The sequence below is a fragment of the Dama dama genome, chromosome 2 (assembly GCF_033118175.1).
Source record: "Dama dama isolate Ldn47 chromosome 2, ASM3311817v1, whole genome shotgun sequence".
Taxonomy (NCBI): Eukaryota; Metazoa; Chordata; class Mammalia; order Artiodactyla; family Cervidae; genus Dama; species Dama dama.
In genome coordinates, this window is record NC_083682.1 from 3456453 (window position 1) to 3473784 (window position 17332).

A 17332-nucleotide genomic window follows, 5' to 3' on the forward strand; every position below is an offset into this window, starting at 1 on the left:
TTCTAAAGATTCATCGTCGTTTTCCTCCAGCTTAGAGAACTTGCTTATTAGCTTTGTTTGTAGTGCAAGCCTGCTGGCAACAACTTCTCTTGGTTATGGTTTATTTACAAAGGTCTTTATTTTGCCCCCATTCTTTATATTTTCAAGTGGTTACAGAATTCTAGGTTGACAGTTATTTTTTCGCAGGTTTAAAATGTTGTCCCAGGCTCTTCTTGTCTCTGTAGTTTCCGATGTGAGGTCCACATAGTTCCCGTGTGAGTAACGTGTCCTCCTCTGCCTGCTTTAATAAGATTTCGGGTTATCTTTGGCTTTCAGCAGATTGACTATAACGTGCCTAGGCCTGACTTTTCTTTGTATTTGTCCTGTTTGGGAATCACTGGGCTTCTCGAATCTGTGCATTAATGTCCTTCACCCAGTTGGGTAATGTTTCAGCCATCGTTTTTTCTCTTTCTCCCTCTTCTAGGACTCTTGACTTTGTCCCCTCTGGGCCTCTAATTTTCATCATCTTTTCCTTCTGATGTTGTCCACACAGTGTCCTTAACACTGTGTTCACTTTTGAAACTCTCCTCTCTCTTCACGTTGGATAAATTCTATCTCCGCACTGAGGTTCCCTCTTTTCTCTGGCGTTTCCGTTCTGCTGGTAAGCCCATTCAGTGCGTTTCTGCAAATTCCCTGGTGGCTCAGATGGTAAAGAATCTGCCTGCAATCTGGGAGACCTGGGTTCAACTCCTGGGTCAGGAAGATCCCCTCGAGAAGGACATGGCAACCCACTCTGGTATTCTTGCCTGGAAAATTCCAAGGGTGGAGGAGTCTGGCAGGCTACGGTCCAGGGAGTCATAAAAAGTCGGACATGACTGAGCAACTTCACTTTTCACTTTAGTGTGTTTTTAAATTTCAGATACTGTGGTTTTTTCAGCTCTAACATTTCTTTTTTCTTTGGTGAAATTTCCTAGTTTTCATGCATTAAGAGTGTATTTTCCTTTGGCTGAGTATTGTTATAATAGCTGCTTTAAAATCCCTGTCTGATAAATCCAACATCATTGCCATCTAAGTCTGTATTATATCCCATATATAATATTATATCCTGTATTATGGCAACTCTGGATTTTGCTACATTTCTCACATGAGGGCTGATGTTTTAGTTTTAGTTGATAATTACCTTGGTTAGATTCAAGTTGCAAACTGACTCAGCTACGGTGGCAGCAGCTCAAATACCATTCAGGTGTTTTAGCCTCATCTGCAAGGCCCTCTGCACACACAGTTCAGATGTCAACCAGAGCCTTGGGAGAAGTTTACACAGAGAACATGGAACCACCTCTTCTCTGGCTCTCTTCTCTCTGGGACTCTCCCCTCACTTTAACAGCCGTGGACACGAAGGGCTGCGTCCTCTGATTTCTCAAACCAGAGAGGCTGCCGTTCCTAACAGAGCATCAGGTGACTTACACCACACCGCCTCCATGGTCCAAAGCTTGCAACTTTCTGCTTCCACTCAAAACCTGCCCACCTGTGTTCATGCTCCAGGGCTTTCAGGGAACTGTCTCTGTTGGTTTGGGTTTGAGGATGAGGGGACTGTATTCTGTCCAGACTTTATGAGCTTACTTTTACCGCATCCTCCAACCTCAAATTTCATACCCCAGGCAAACTACTGTCTAACTGTACAGTTAAAGCCATTTTCAAATAGACAATGTCTCAAAAAAAAAAATCATCTCCCAAACTAGTTTTATTTCACACATACTAGAGAATGTCCTCTAACCAAAAAATGAGGTTCTGAATCAAATACATATACATACATGGGGTCCAGGATTCAGAAGGTCCAAGACAGGACAGAATCGGGAATCCTGAGGGTGAGATGGGGGCCCAGGCCAAGTGCACACGGAAGCCACACTGTTAAAGAAGTCTGCGGGAGTGGTTTCCTCAAGGCGGCAGACTTCACACCCGATGTCCTGTGTCCTGAAAAGAGATTTACATAATTAAGGGAGTGTTTGGATGTGAATTACTGTCAAGCACACAGAAAATCAAACCAGTATAAAGACACCAGAAAATCATCTCACTCCAGGGAATACAAAATGCACTGGAAAAGACGAAGCGATCGCAGCATGCTGTAAGCTCACCTGTGAACAGACCACACGTTGTCCTTCAGCCCTTAACTTGTGTCCGACGCTTTTGCGACCGCGCGGACCGTAGCCCGCCAGGTTCCTCTGTTCATGGGGTTTCCCCAGGCAAGTATACTGCAGTGGAGTTGCCATTTCCTCCTCCAGGGGACCTTCCCAGCCCAGAGATCGAACCTTCATCTCCTACATTGGCAAGCAGGTTACTTTACCACTGAGCCACCTGGGAAGCTAATTAATAGTCATGATGTAAACGCTTCATGTTGATTGGTTAAAACTACCGTGTAACCATCACCAGAGGGCAGAAGTCCTGGGGAAGTGGGGGGATGAAGAATTCTCCGCGGAGGGTGACTTTGACCTCCCAGAGGACAAGGCGTTCTTGGTTGTCACAGCTGGTGGAGTTGGGGGCAGGGGGCGGAATTGCTGGATCTCGTGGACGCGATGCAAGGAGGCCGCTAAACACCCTTCGGTGCCCACCTGGACAAAGAATGAATTGGTCCACAATTGCAGTAGTGCCACAGCTGAGAGAGAAGAGCTAAATCATTGTTTTCAGTGGCGGCATGTCAGCAGATGATATTGAAAGCACCAAGGAGGAGCAATGTAAGCCTGGTCAGAGCTCCAGCGATGGACGCAGAAGTGGCTCAAGGCTTTGGTGAGAGGTGGGGCGGGGTGGTGGGGTCCTGTTGGCTTTGTAACAAAAGCCTTACAGCAGTCTGCCTCTAAACCATGTACATGTACAAGCTGGACACTTAAGTGGAGGAAGAGTTACTTAGAAAGATGCACACGTGTGGAAAGGCAGGCAGAGTTTCCTGAACCCGGGTGGTGGCCAGGCTGGTGGTGCTGCCTCTGCCAAGATGTGACTCCATCAATCGCACAGTCTTGTATGTGAGACCTACATACGAAGAGAATGGTATGCTTCTTACCAGTTAGCGAGATCTGTGATTTGTGAGTAGCTTCTCTCTGCTCCAAGGCTGGAGGATCTGGTGTAGCCTGTGAATGTGGCGGGTGGTGAAGGTGACGCCTCCTAGTGGCAGCATGCCAGAATTGCAAGCTCGGTGGTGGTTTATTTCTTGTTAACATTTTCGAGGGTCAGTGCAGTTCAGGATGGGCTTCGCTGGTGGCTCAAGTGGTGAGGAATCTGCCTGCAATGCACGAGACCCAGGTCCGATCCCTGGGCTGGGATGCCAGCCCGGACAACTGAGGAAACAGCAAGCACTTAACCCACTCATCCTGTCACCACACGAGCAATTTGCAGCTCTGAGGATGGTGGCTGGCTCTGAAGTCCCGTTCTGGCTGAACTGAAGCTTCAGCTTGTTTGAGGCTGGGAAACCGAGGCCCTCCTGTCCCTCCGCAGTGGGAGGCTGGAGCGGCCTGTTCCCTTCCTGCCTGATGGTCCCGGGCTTGCCGATTCCAGGCTGAGCTGTTGGCGCCGTGCCTCTGTGCCTGCTCAGAGGAGGGCTGTGTGCTTGTGTCACGGCACAGCCTCCTGGCCCTGTGTGCTGTTGGTGTTAGCGCGCTCAGCTGAACACCCGCCGCCGACCCACAGAGGCCCCCACCCCACCCACAGCTCTGACCTCGGTGCGTTTCTGGCTGTTCCGGCCAGACTCTATCCAAAGCTTACTGCCTCGCAAACCCGGGTGAGAGCTTAAGTTGGGTGGGGTTGTGGAGAGACGGAAGAGGAGAGGAAAGTGTGAGGGGTCACAGCCAGGGTGGATTCTGTGGTGGAGGCTGCGAGAAGCCGGTCCTCCCGTCACACTGCCCTTGGCGGGTCCTCAAGGCCCACCCCACGGCTGCCCTGACTTGGCACGGACAGCAGGCGGTGGTCCCGCCCCTGGCCCACCCACTGCACACAGCGCCTCCGGCGGGCAGCTCCCGGCCCCGTGCTTCCCGCATCCTCATGGAACCTCGTGCGGGGGCCCCAGACCTGACCCTGGTCTCCCCGCCACTCCCGCCTCCCTTGGGGGCCCTGCTGCCCACGTGGTCAGCCCAGGCTCTGCCCTCTCTGCATCCGCTCTTGGCCCCACCCCACCGCCCATCCGGAGTGGCGGGTCCTCCTGGAACGTGGATCAGCCACGTCACTCTCACGCCCGAAGCCTCATGTTCTCAGCCGGCTCTCCAGGCCCCGCTCGGGGGGCCTTGGGCCGCTCAGAACCTCGGCGTTCCCTCTGCCCGCTCCCCGCCTGGTTCGCCCGGCTGTGTGCCCCCCGCCATCTCGCCAGCCCACACTAGGCCGCTGTCCACAATCCTCCCTACGCTGCCCCCCATGATGCCTTCGCCCGGGAGCCTGCCCCCTCTTGCCTAGCCCTCTTCCCCGGGGGGCACTCCATGTAGCTGAGAGGACTCTGTTCGCTGGCTCACGTGCTGTTCGACTCCCCCATTAAAATGTAAGCCCCCAGCGGGTGGGGACGGACCGTCCGCCCGGACCTCCCCATCCCTCCTTCCTGGGTTTAGTGGCTGTCAGAGCAAGAGTGAGGGTTGGAATAAATCTGGAGCCTGTGGGGGAGACGCGGAGGGAACACAGGGCTAAGTGGGATTCTGGGCCCGTGTCCCGGCGTCTGCAGTCCCGCTGAGGCAGGCCGTGTGCTTCTGCCCAGGAAAGCCTGGGCACAGTGGTCTCCTCTCCCAGTCAAACCCTCCGTCACCCTCTCCTTCCCCTGAGCTTCTTCCTGAGATCATCTGGTTTCCTAGTCACCCTGAGAAAACCGGTGAGAAACAGTGGCTGGGAGTCACCCCGCAAAGAGACGGCAGCCGCCCCCCTCCGCCCCCCAGAGGGAGGCTGCACCCCCGGGGCAGGGGAGAGGGACCGGCTGTCCCGTGGGCCCGTCCAGGCCTGAAGGGGCCCCCGGGGAGCCGGGGTTAAGCAGGGCGAGCTGGCCTGGAAGAGGTCCGCTTGTGCCCTGGTCGTCAGGGCCAGGCACCTAGGGGGTCTGTTGCGTCTGCGAATACGCACCACACTTGTGAACCTGTGACTGACCGCGTTTAAGGAATCCACAGCCAGCCAAGAAGTGCAGCAAAACGGGGCCGGGGTGTCACGCGCTGCTCATTCCTTGATCACCTGGGCAGTGCTCAGAGTGGCCACAGGCTTCACCCTCTGTGCCCAGCGCTCACACCAGGAGCTGTAGGGGAGGGGACTGCAGGGGGCAGGGCCCACCTGAGCGGCGTGTCGGTGCCGGGGGCGTGAGGGTGGGAGCCAGGCTGGCGGCGTAGAGCCCGAACCCTGGAGATCAGGGGAGGTAGCTCAGGGGAAGCTTGGCCCCCCGCTCTGAGCCGGGTCTGCCTTCCTGTCGGTGGTGGGTTCGGGAGAGGTGGAGGGTGGTGGGCACAGGGGCCTGCAGCCTGGCTGAGCCCTCGGAGGTGCCCAGTGCAGGGGCCTCAGGCCCCACCAGCCCACCGGACGTCACTGGAGTCCTGTCTACCTTCGTGCCGCAAGCGCCATCCCAGTAGGGACGAATGGGAGTCAGAGGGCAAGGACAGGCTGTGACCAGCACCAGAAGCTCCCGACTGAGGGCCCGCGTGGACGGCGTGTTGGCCGAGGTCCTGGTGACCCTAGCGTCAGGGTCCTGGGAGCGGTCGTCCCTCCCGTGAGCGGAGGGACCCATCGGCCTTAGCACCTTGCCAGCCAAGCTGTCTGTCTTTTCTGGCCTCTGGACCAGAGAGGAGGAAGGAGGGCGCGCCCGGAGGGAACAGGGGTGTCCGGGCGAGGGACAAGGCGGCCAAGTGTCACGATCCCTCCTAACCGTGCACGTGGAAGGCCCGCCGGGCAGGGAGCCTGCGCTGGGCTTTGGCACGAAGCTGGCCGCCCAGCAGCTGCTCCTGGGTCTGCCCAGGTGGACACCTCCGAGGCTCAGGCCGCTCAGGAGGTGGTCCTGTCCCCCCACCCCCGGCAGCTACGGGGACATTCACTCCCGGGAGGCAGCCCTGGCCGGCGCCTGTCTGGAGGCCCGGCCTCACCCTCCCGGTTTCCCCAAGGACCCCCCTCGCTCCCACAGGGCCCACCCGCGTGTGACCCCTCCAGCTGGGCACTGCATTCCCCCGAGCTCACCGCCCGCCTCCTCTCCCCGCAGGTGAACAACGAGAACGTCGTCAAGGTCGGCCACCGGCAGGTGGTGACCATGATCCGCCAGGGCGGGAACCACTTGGTCCTCAAGGTGGTCACGGTCACCAGGAGTCTGGACCCGGATGACACCGCCCGGAAGAAAGGTGCCCGCCCCCAGCCCCCAGCCCCCAGCCTGCCCGAGGGACGGGGGGCCATCTCCCTGCCTCCTGTGCTCAGGCGCCCACAGGACGTCCCATCGCTCGCCCTCTGCGGGGCTCCCACTCCCCCACTGAGAGCAGGAACCCCATGGGAAAGGGCGCTTAGGAGGTCAGGGCTGCCCCCCTCAGGCCAGGCTGTGCTCAGCAGACAGACGGGGGCCTGGGGCTCCAGCTCCAGACTCTTGCATGAGCCCCTGCAGCAGCTCACAGCCTGGGCCAGGGGGAGGCAGAGGTCCGAGGGCCCACCCCACCTCCCCAAGAGCAGTCACAGCTGGGGGAGACCGGGCCTGAGTGAGGCCTGCAGAGGGGCGCCAGGAGCAGGCCAGACGCAGCCCGTTAGAAAGGAGGCTGGAGACGCATGTGACAACTTCCAGCGCTTCCGGTGACCACCCCACCGCCGGCTCCCCGCCCCGGGGGCGAGGCCCCACCTGAGCCTCCCCAGCAGGTCAAGGGCCTCCTGACCGTCCTGGAAGGGTATGCGAGGGCGGCGTCCCGGGCCTGGCTCTCACCTCCATCTCCCCCGCCCGCCCCCAGCTCCTCCGCCTCCGAAGCGCGCTCCGACCACGGCCCTCACCCTTCGATCCAAGTCCATGACCTCGGAGCTGGAGGAGCTCGGTGAGTGCTGGCTCCCGCCTGCCCCGGCCCAGCACCCGGCGTGCCCGCGGGCTGGCCTCACAGAGCCCCAGCCTGTGCATGCCCCCCGCTTGCCCACTTGCCCCTCTCCCGGCCCCAGCGCCCGGGAGGCTGTCAGGAAGCCTCCCTGAGCGCGGGTCTCCCACGCTGGCCCCCTGCGTCCCTCCTGGGCTCGGGGGAGCTTCGCCGTTGGGCTTCCTCTCTCTTGGTTCGTCTAACGTTGTTCTGTTTTGAATTTTTGGGCCTCTCACTAGTGGATAAAGGTAAGCAGACCCCTGTGGTCTAGGGTGCCCGCGAGATCTCTCCTCTCATGTGTGGCTTGGTCCAGAAGGCCGTGGCCCCAGCTGAGGGTGGGCACAGACAGCAGTGGGCTGGCGGGCCTCAGGCCAGGGCACGGGGCTTGCTGGGGCCTTCTCGAGGGGACCGCAAGAGACAGAGGTCTGTGGCCGCTGGGCCCCGGGGCGTGGCCTGGGGAGGGCGCACAGAGCCACGTGGGCCCCGGTCCTGGCGGCCGCATGGCTCATGACGAGGATGCCACCAGTGCTGGTGAGCTGCCATCCCAGGCAGTCCCCGTGGCTCAGGGACACGTCCTCCAGGAGGCCGCTCTACCCACACAGGAGCGGCCAGCGGGCTGATGGCTCGCTTGGCTGAGAGGGCTCGGTGGGCAGGGAAGAAGCGTAGCATCTGTGACTCGGTGCAGGGCAGGTTCCAGGGGCTCGAAACCAGCCTTGGGCCCCGGAGCCGGTCCCCGCAGGCCCAGCCCGTCCGGGGGGCAGAGTCTGAGCACCCTCGCTGGTCTCGGACTCTCTGGGCACTCCGATCGGGCCGCGGCCTTAAGGAGGAGACCTTTGGGCCCTTCTGTCCAGAAGGACACAGTGGCCTCGCCCCCTTTGCGGCTCCTCTGACAGGGTCTCCCGGGGCCCAGGCCGGCCCCTGTGAGCGCCCCTTGCCCGTCACCGCATGCTGGGGCTACACCTGCAGCTGGGTCGAAGGCCTAGGTCTTCTAGAAAGTGGCAGCCCTGCCGCGGGGCCTCCCACCCCTCACCCAGAGCCCCCTTCCTCCAGCCCCTTCTGGACCACACCTTGTCTGTCCAAACAAGACTCCAGAAACCACCCCCCTGCACCCAAGCCTGGCCCAGCCCCCCGAGGGGCAGCAGTGTGACTGTCCACAGGAGCTTCCCTAAAACTGGGTGGTGTTTACCACGAGGGCTCCCCCAGGAGGACCCAGGCAGGTCACCTCTCGGGGGGGCTCCAGCTGCGTCAGCCCAGGGCTGAGGGTCCTTCCTGAGAGCCGCCTCGGCGCGTGACGCCCACCACGGCAGGGGGGACGGGCTGTAAGAGGAGAACCCCTTGTCCCCCGTGGACAGGGCAGGCCCCCAGGTCCCAGGAGAGCCAACTGCGCCCCCTTGCCCGCCTGCATCTGCCTCGGACCGCAGGGCCCCCGTGGTGGGATGGGGGGTCATCAGGCCCCCAGCGAGGGAGCCCAACCCAGGCCCCAGGAAGCACTGCCCCCGCCCCCCGCCACCCTGGGACTCACACTGCCCTTTCTGTTTGCAAGCCTCCGTCCGGAAGAAGAAGGGTAAGGGGCGAGCCCACCCCTCCGTGGCCCTCACTCGGTGTCCAGACTGTGTCGTGACCTGTGCTGTCTTCTCCCTGCTCGGGGACCTCCGGGGCGCCCAGCCCGGGATGTGTCCCGTCTCAGTGTGACGTCTGCCCCGCCCCTCCCCGTCTGTGGTCGCCCAGCGTGTCTGCGTCTCCTTGAGTCGTGTCCACATCATCGACGTGTCCACCGTCGTCCAGAGGGGCCTGTCTGGGTCAGGGCTGGGGGGCCTTCCCGCAGGCGGGTGGTCAGGGTGTGGGCCAGCAGGGCCCCTGGCAAGCAGGTCGCTGACGGTCCTTTGCTGTGGGCAGGGACCGCCGCCCTTTAACTCCCAGAAACCCCTGCCCTCCAGGATGCCCGCTCTCCACGGGCAGGAAGACTGTCCTGGAACTGGCAGGCCACACCGCTCCCCGCCCCCGGCTGGCGGTGGCTCCACAGGGGACCCGGCCTCCGCTCTGTGAGCAGCCCCCCTGCCCCCTGCAGCCAGGCCCCCAAGGACGTGCCTGTCCCCAGCAGTCCCCATGGGCAGGGCACTTTTCATCTGGTTGCTGGAGACTTAGAGGTGCAGAGGAGGGAGGGGAACTATCACAGGCCACAAAGACACGACGCAGCACGCGAAACGCTGAGATGGAGCGGGGGGCGGTCCTTGGAGTCCGGCGGGACTGCATCTGGGGTCTCTGGTCCGGGAGAACCAGGGCGCACCTCTCTCACCCACAGTCTCCCAAGGCAGGCCGACCCCGACAGCCTCTCTCTGCAGCGGTCCTGGGCCTCCACCCCCCCACCCCGCTCGGAGATTCCCCGTGGGCTTTCCAGGCTCCGTCGCCCTCTTGACCATAGGGCAGGTGCCCAGGGCACGGGAAGTTCCCTGGGGTCACCTTACCCTCTGAACCCACTTCAGTCCAAGGCCAAGGCCAAGCCCAGCCAGCATGAACCGCTGTGTCTGCCCACCGCACCTTCCAGAAGAGGCCCCGCACCTGGGCCGCGGGGGCCCCGTGGCCATCATTGGGCTGGTGGGGAGGGCTGCCGCCAGGAGGAGCAGCTCAGACTCAGGCTGGCCCGGCCTCAGGGGCACGTGCGGCCTGCCCCCACCCACCCCAGGGGCCCCAGCAGCCAAATACCCTGGACTGCAACAGCGACAGAAGTCGTGTCCTGGCGCTCAAGGACAGACACGTGTTCCCCGTGGCCTGCCTGGGCCGGGGCAGAGTCACACAGAGGACAGGCAGGACTCCTGGAGAAGGGGGCCCACCTTCCTTGCACAGTGGAGAAAGTTGGATGTGAATTTGAATTTGACCTTAGATGCCTCCATTCAGTCCTTGAGGAATCTCCCGAGGACCTGCTCTGTCCCCAGAGGTTGTCTTCATGGCCACTGCGGGGGAGCCAGGGCCACCGTGAGGGCCACACGGGGCCAGGGAGGCTCCAAGCAGAAGCCAGGCCAGAGGGGAGGGGCCTGCTTTACCGCTGCCTCTGGGCCGGGGAGGGTCAGAGTGCCCCGCCCCACCCCTGGCACACCCACACGGCCTCTCCTGGGAAGATGAAAGAGATGGGCAGCCAACAGCTGCCGCTTCACCAGGAGCGGCTTGTCTGTGCCATCTGGTGCCTTCCATGCTTAGCTTCCTCGGAAACTGTGTCGTGGAGGAAACCCTGAGAGTGTACCCTCTCACCCCAAGACAGGGCGAGGCTGGCCCCGCCCCCCCTCCCCCCAAGGGCCTGGCAGGACCCCCTGTTCAAGGTCACTAGGAGGGACAGGCTTCCTGGAGGTCCCCGAGATTAAGATGCATTTTGTGAAACGACCGCCCGAAATGCTCCAGGATCTGAGAGTCCGAATCTCAGCCGTGCCAGGCATTTCCGGAGCAGCTGGGGGCACCCTCCTGATGGTCCTGAGGAGCGGGGCTGCTGGATCCAGCCCGGAACGTGGCCCCGGACAGATGGGGGCCCAGGGATGGGGGGGTGTCTGCAGTGGGTGGGCACCCCGTTTCCCCCAGGGGAGACCAGGCCACCAGGGCACGGTGTCAGCCTGGCCTCAGCTTCCCCTCCTTGCCCCAACTTGGGGGGAGGTCATTCCACTCCTTGATTCAACGCCTCCCTCCTACAGACCAAGCCAGTGACGTCTGCTGAACGACCTGGGGCTTCCCCAGCAGGAGAGCTCAGGCACACGGGCGACTCAGCCTGTGCTTGGGGGAGTGCTTGTGGGTGGGGGCTCCGGGGTCAGGCAGGAGCACCCCACTCGTGCTCTGGTCCCCAAGAGAGGCGGGGTGCCTGCGGCCTGCCCCCCATGCTTGACATCCGCCCCCTCCTCCCAGGAGGTGTGCAGCCCGCGGTCAGTGGGCACCACGCCATGTGTTTGCTTAGAAAATTAAAATACAGGGTCACTTCCAGGGTGTTTGCATCAGCTTACTCCTAGATTGTTTCTGAAGATTTGACAGTTTTCCAGCCTGTCGGCCTCAGAGTGCTTCACTGTAAGCCCGCGGGGCCTGGGCTGACTAATCTCAGCACCGACAGACACCCAATCCCAGGCTTGCATAAACGAAGCAGAATAATCCTCGTGAGCCTGGAAGCAGGAACAAAAACCCAGTCTCACAGTGTTCCTGAAAAGCCTTCGTGGGCCAGTAAACAAGCCCTGCACCGCGGGGGCTGAGCCGGCTTGAGACGAGGCCTGGAGGGGACCCGGGCCCCCGGGGACGTAACCTGGGCCTGCCCTCTGCATCTGAATGGCAGAAACCACACTAACCACCCTCAGTGGGAAACAGCATACCAGCCCCCAACACAACCCCCGCAGAACAAGGTGCTTTCGTGTGTCCCGGCTCCAAAGACTGCGTAGGTGTCGTGGAGACCAGAGGGCCAAGGTTACACAAAGGCCGGGACCATCCACGTCAGGGTCACCATGGCTCCAGGGATACGCCTCCAAATACACCCCAAGACCACCCATCGGGATGTGGTGTGGTGAGCAGGGTGCAGACTTCTCAATCAGCCTGACCAGGCAGGCCGTTCCGATGGCACACCCGGATTTCCACTGTCAGCCAGGTCTGCAAGCTCCCCGCTGGTCCCGGAGTTCCAGCAGCACGAAAGGCGTCAGCTCCTCATTTTCAGGCTGCAGGATGGGGACAGTCCCCCCTATAACCAGGCTCTTGTTAAGATGAGAAATGGAATGAAGGCGGCTTGAAGTCCCACCAGGGTCGCCTTTGCCTCCCCTGCACACACCCACCGTCGAGGGGTTTTGGGAGTGCCTGCCACATGCTTGAGGCCCCAAGACCACGGTGTTCCGCTGGCTCTGTCCAGGCCTGCTTCCTGGCTTCCACTCCAGCCTGCTCAGTGGGGTGGACTGGCCCAGTGAGCTGGGCAAACCCCAGAAGTGGACTCGCGGGGCCCCACTAGGGACAGGAGGTCTCGAAGACCCAGCTGTGTAACTGTCTATGTCAGGAGCCCCTTCCTGCCCTCATGGGAGGCCCTGCAGGCTGCAGCCACTCAGCCTTGCCCTAACTCGGGGGCATCCCCTCCCCCGGGGGAAGGGCAGCCTGCCCGAGCTGCATAGGCTGAAGCTGAGGCTGGGCCCAAGAAGGCAGCCAGACCCCTGGATGGATGTCCCCACGTGGGAGCTGGCCCTGACACCCCGCCATTCCTGGAGGAAGAGCCACACCCCAGCCGAAACAAGGCCGGCAGCCAGCGTGAGGGGCCTGGATTCCAGGGACGGGCCGGAGGGGCAGGAGGTGGGGGAGAGCCGCACAGCAACAAGGGAAAGCCCCACCCGAAGAGAAGTCTGGCCCAGGCTCGCTTCGCGGCGGAGGCGCACTGCTGGGACAGGGTGGGCACGGGGGCTCGTGAGGCAGGAGGGTTCCCGGCCCCGGGAACGCAGGCAGGGAAGAGCGCGGTGACCACAGCTGGGGGTCCCCACCGAACACGGATGCTTCCGACCAGCTCCCAAAGGGTGGACACTTGCTGGGTCTGGCGCATCCACGGGGAAGTGGCTGGGAGAGCTGCGGGTCCCAGAGTGAGGTGGATCGGGGTGATCCCCCCCATGCTGCCGCCGCCTGAACCCCTCTGCCTTTCCGGGCCAGGCGCGCTGGCATTGCACGACCCTGGCCCTGGTCCAGGATGGGGTCCTGAGAAGCCAGCGTCCTGCCCGTTGGCGGTGGGCGGGCCCCGGCGGGCCCCTCTTGTTGGGGGTCTGGGGGAACTTTTCCAGGGGCTGTGCTCCTCCTGGGCGGCCCCTGCTAAAGGCAACTGCTGCAGCATCTTGGGCCGGGCACCAGGGTGCCAGTCCTGTGACTCACGCTGGCCTCGCAGCTTGGGGTCTGCCAAGACCCCAGAAGCCTGAGCCTTTCTGACAGCATGAGCTTCGTGGGGAGTCACAGGACCCCAGGAGGGGTTGGGGTTCAGCTCGGAGAAGACCTCAGGCTGTGGACAGAACGCTCGGGCTGCGAGGAGAGTGCGGTGCCTCTCGGGGTCCCACCAGGCCCTCCTCACCCTGGCTTCCCACTCCCCAGGGGCGCCTCCCATCGCAGCAAACCAGGGTCCCCTTCCAGACGCTGGTGCCTGAATGCAGTCGCCGGGTTCCCCCCACACACAAAAAAAGTTTAAATTTACATTTTCAAATAATTTCTTAAGCTGTAAGCATCACTAATAACTGACCCTCGGCTTGTTTATTCACAAGCAACTAAGGCCTACTTTCTGGGGTGAGGGAGACCCCCCACACACACAGCAAAGCCCAGACTTCCACTGGCTCCGGAGTGGCAGCTGCCTCCGCTCCCCAGCCCCGCCCCTGCCTACACCCACACTGCCCAGTCGCCTCCATCCTTGGGTGCTGGGTCCTGAGACCCTAGCAGCTGCATTTACAGGGGAGCCGCACCGCTGAGCTGTTAGAAAGAGATTCACGACATTGACTTAGCTCCCACCTCCCGGAATGAACAGCTCTAGTGGGAAGAAGGCAATGCCCTCGAGTCGCAGGGCCTTGGAGGCTGCGTTGCTGTTGGGAGGGTCTCCTCTCCCTCCTGTCCACATGTGGGGTGGGGGGCCGGGGCCTGTCGGTGTCCGTGCTTGCGGCTGAAGCGTGCGTGCGCCATGCCACTTGCACGAGAAAAGCTTTCTTCAAACGCAGAAGGCACGTGGGCACTTTTCTCGCAGCCCCCTGCCCCATTGTGACGCCCGTCCCGACGGTCCTGCTCCCGTTGCAGATAAACCCGAGGAGATCGTCCCGGCCTCCAAGCCATCCCGGGCCGCCGAGAGCGTGGCGCTGGAGTCCAGGGTGGCCACCATCAAGCAGCGGCCCACCAGCCGGTGCTTCCCCTCCATCTCGGACGTGAACGTGAGTGCTCACCCCCCGCCCCGGCGTCCACACCCGGAGCCCTGATCTGAGCGCACAGGCGGGCACCCCAGTGCGGGGCAGACCGCAGCAGAGGATGGACCTCTCACCGTGGACCCGCTCCCTTGGCACTGAGGGTCCTCCCACAGGACACATGGAGCAAAGCCAGCCTGCGGGTGGAAGACGCCCAGCCCCACCCTCGTGGCAAGCTGAGTCCCAGCACGCACGGGGGCCCCTGCCTCTCCGAGGTCTCAGGCCCCCGTGAGTCCCAGGGGCCGACTCCCGCCTGGGCAGTGGCAGAGACCACCGTGGCCGCCAGCGCCAGCCAAGCCCAGAAGGCTGCTGCTCTCAGGTCCCAGACACGCCCCTCTGCACCCCAGCTTCGAACCTGCGGCCAGAGCTGAGCACTGCCCGTGACACTTAAGTATTTTCTCTGACTCTGCTTCAGACTGACTCACTCTGTTTAACCTTGCCTTTTCTTAATAATGCCGAACCGGCACACCTCAGATGGCAAAGAATCTGCCTGCATTGCCGGAGACCTGGGTTCGATCCCTGGGTTGGGAAAATTCCCTGGAGAAGGGAAGGGCAATCCACTCCAGTATTCTTGCCTGGAGAATCCCATGGACAGAGGAGCCTGGCAGGCCACAGTCCAGGGGGTTGCAGACAGCGGACACAACTGAGCAAGTAACACTTGCGCTTTCTTTCACCTTTCTTAATAATACCCATGAGTGTCGTTGAGTGTTGATGTGCCGGTTTTCTGTAATACATGTTAATGGTAACAGGATGTTCACGCTGCCCCCGCATCTCAGGCACTCCGGGGGCGACTGCCCTTCGTGGTAGCCCCACACCCACCCTGTCCCAGAGATTCCAAGCCCAGCACCCGGCAACAGAGCAGAGCCGGCCGGGCGGAGGCCCGGAGCCGGGTGAGGCGGGGTCTCAGAGGAGCAGACGCCTTAAAGCATGAGCCCGAGTGTCCTTTGGGCTCTAATCCATCTGTGCCCTGAGCCACCCTCCAATGCCTCCGGGTGGGGGCCAGCCAGCAACCTTGGCTTTGCAGTCCAGAAGCGGCAGGTGGTGTGGGGGCCGGCCAGGGGGTCTGTTCCCAGTGCAAATGAGGGGCGTGCCAGGCTCTTCCCGGGCCGGGGAGAAGGGCAGCACCTCCGCAGGTCCCACATGCTCGCTCGCTCTGCACCACGCTTGGTGGGCCCTCCACCGCAGCCACTGCCATCTGCCGCCCTCGGAGGCAGATGTGGCCAGGGTCCAATGCCGACCACCCAGCGCCGGATGCGCTTTCCTCCAGGACACGCATCCTGGCCCTTCTCTTGCTCAGTCGACGTCAGGCAGACCTCGGTTCCACCGAGTAGGGTCCACCAGGGTTTTGAGGGCAAGGAGGGCCCCCTTCTGAGTCCTGGATGCTTGGGTGCTCCCAGGACAGCTGGGGGGAGCCAGGGGGCAGGGCTCCGTGTCTGCTGGCTGCGGTGGGCTGGTCCCCCATGTCTCACTCGGCTCTCTGGTTTGCAGTCCGTGTACGAACGCCAGGGCATCGCCGTGATGACGCCCACCGTCCCCGGGAGCCCGAAGGGCCCATTCCTGGGCCTCCCTCGAGGTACGATGCGAAGGCAGAAGTCAATAGGTAAGCAGAACATCCACGCCCACAGAGGTGGCCTGGGCCCTCAGCGGGGCCCCTCGGTGACCCCGCGCCTGCCCACTGGAGGGCACCCTGGGGAGCCCCTGGCCCTCTGAAACTTCCCTGCCCTCTGGAGTCCAAATCCAAGGTGACTTCCGACCTCACAAGCCAAGTATCCGTGATGATACCAACATGGGGGGGGTCCACAGTCCAGGGTGGGTGGTGGTGGGCAGGCAAGGTTCAGGGGTCCCCTCACCCCCACCCCGCGTGGTGAGTGACTGGCAGTGTGGGCCCACACCCCCACGAACGGCCACCGTCGCGTTCGGGGGTGCACTCAGCAGACATACTACGTGGGGTGGCTGAGCCGGCTTCTCGCTCCCTGAGGGGACAGTACTGTGGCGGGTTGGGACTGATGCCTTCTCGTTGACATCACATGCTTCCTACTGACTCGGTTCCGAGCGAGGTCAACACGACCCCTAAACCCAGCCCCTCTGACAGTCCAGCCCGGCCTCTGCCGCGTGAATTCCCAGAGGCCCTGCGGACACTGGGCGTTCGGCCCCGCCGCATGTCCAGCACTGGGGCTGCAGCCAGCGGCGCCGTGGCCAGTTGGAGGGGGACCGCGGCGGGCAGAACCTGAGTGGTGAGGGACGGCGGAGGTGGCGTCTGCGGGTCCTCAGGCCCCCCTGCCCCTGAGGGGCTCGGGGTGCACACGCCATCTCCTGCCCTGGCTCTCGAACTGGTCAATAACAATCCATTTCCTCCTGTCAGACAGCAGAATCTTTCTATCAGGTTAGTGAACCTTGCGGTTTGGAGTCTGTCACGTGAATGTAATGGTTTCCTCCATAAGGCGTATTCGTAAATCACTCCTTGTGAGGTGCACAGGGCCACGGGCTGTGTCCCTGCCGTGCCGGGAAGCCCTCCCACGGAGAGCTGTGTGAGATTTGGAATACCCTTATCGAGAAGAAGTTTTCTTTGGGATAAGCTTTCGGAGTCTGTCCTAGGAGCTTTTTTGATTTGAAGTTCTCTGTTCTGTTACTGCTTTGAAAACCCTGCATGGCCCCCCACGGGATCCGCGTACCTGCCGTCTGTCCGCGTCTGTGTCCTGCTTCCTCGGTCCAGAGTGCGTCCTGTTGATGGTTTTTATATCTTGAACTGTCGGAAGGAACCTGGAAGCCCACCTAAAGGGCACACCAGAGCTCTGGGCCCCAATGCGGCCATCTCCCTCCCCCGTGGGTCCCCAGGACCCTCTCACCCAGCCCCACAGGCTTCATTGGGTCCAGTCATCCAGTCAGACCGTGGTGAGTGGGGACCATGGTGAATTGCCAGGCCCATCAGCCCAGCCCAGAGGGTCTCAGGACCCAGAGGGGCTGTGTTCGCTCGGGATGCTACCCCTGGGGTCCTGGTTAGAGCGTCGGGGCCACCCAGCCATCCTCCTGGGGGCCCAGGAGCTCCGGGCCCCTTGGGGGGAGCCCAGATAAGTCAGGCAACAAAACGGGCCCTTGTTGAGCGGCCGAGGCCGCCCCAGGGCCTGCACCCCCGCAGGATGTGGGTGCTGTGACGCCCCGGGGCAGCAGCCCCTTCCACCTCCCTCAGCCAGTACAGCAGCTGGTGTGCCCTTTGTCTCGCTTCCAGCGGGCAGCTCCACAGCCTCAGTCCTAAACCCCAGAATGCCCCCCGGGCACCCTGGCCAGCTCTGAAGGAATAGAAGCCCCTGATCTCGGCTGTCCCGCCCCCCCCACACACACACACATACATGCACACACATGCATACGTGCAGTCCCAGGGAGTGGGGCACCCTCACCACCCGGATCACA

The 17332-nt window shown here is 62.0% G+C and overlaps 1 protein-coding gene across 1 annotated transcript in view; it reads left to right on the forward strand.

Annotated features, from left to right (window-relative positions):
- SHANK2 (SH3 and multiple ankyrin repeat domains 2) overlaps positions 1 to 17332 on the forward strand; it is a 552597-nt gene that overhangs the window by 518761 nt on the left and 16504 nt on the right. Inside the window, exons 17-21 of the mRNA XM_061161522.1 lie at positions 6173 to 6308; positions 6897 to 6977; positions 13764 to 13894; positions 15413 to 15524; positions 16287 to 16307. Of these exons, the coding sequence (XP_061017505.1) occupies positions 6173 to 6308; positions 6897 to 6977; positions 13764 to 13894; positions 15413 to 15524; positions 16287 to 16307 (481 nt within the window). The remainder of the gene's footprint in view (positions 1 to 6172; positions 6309 to 6896; positions 6978 to 13763; positions 13895 to 15412; positions 15525 to 16286; positions 16308 to 17332) is intronic.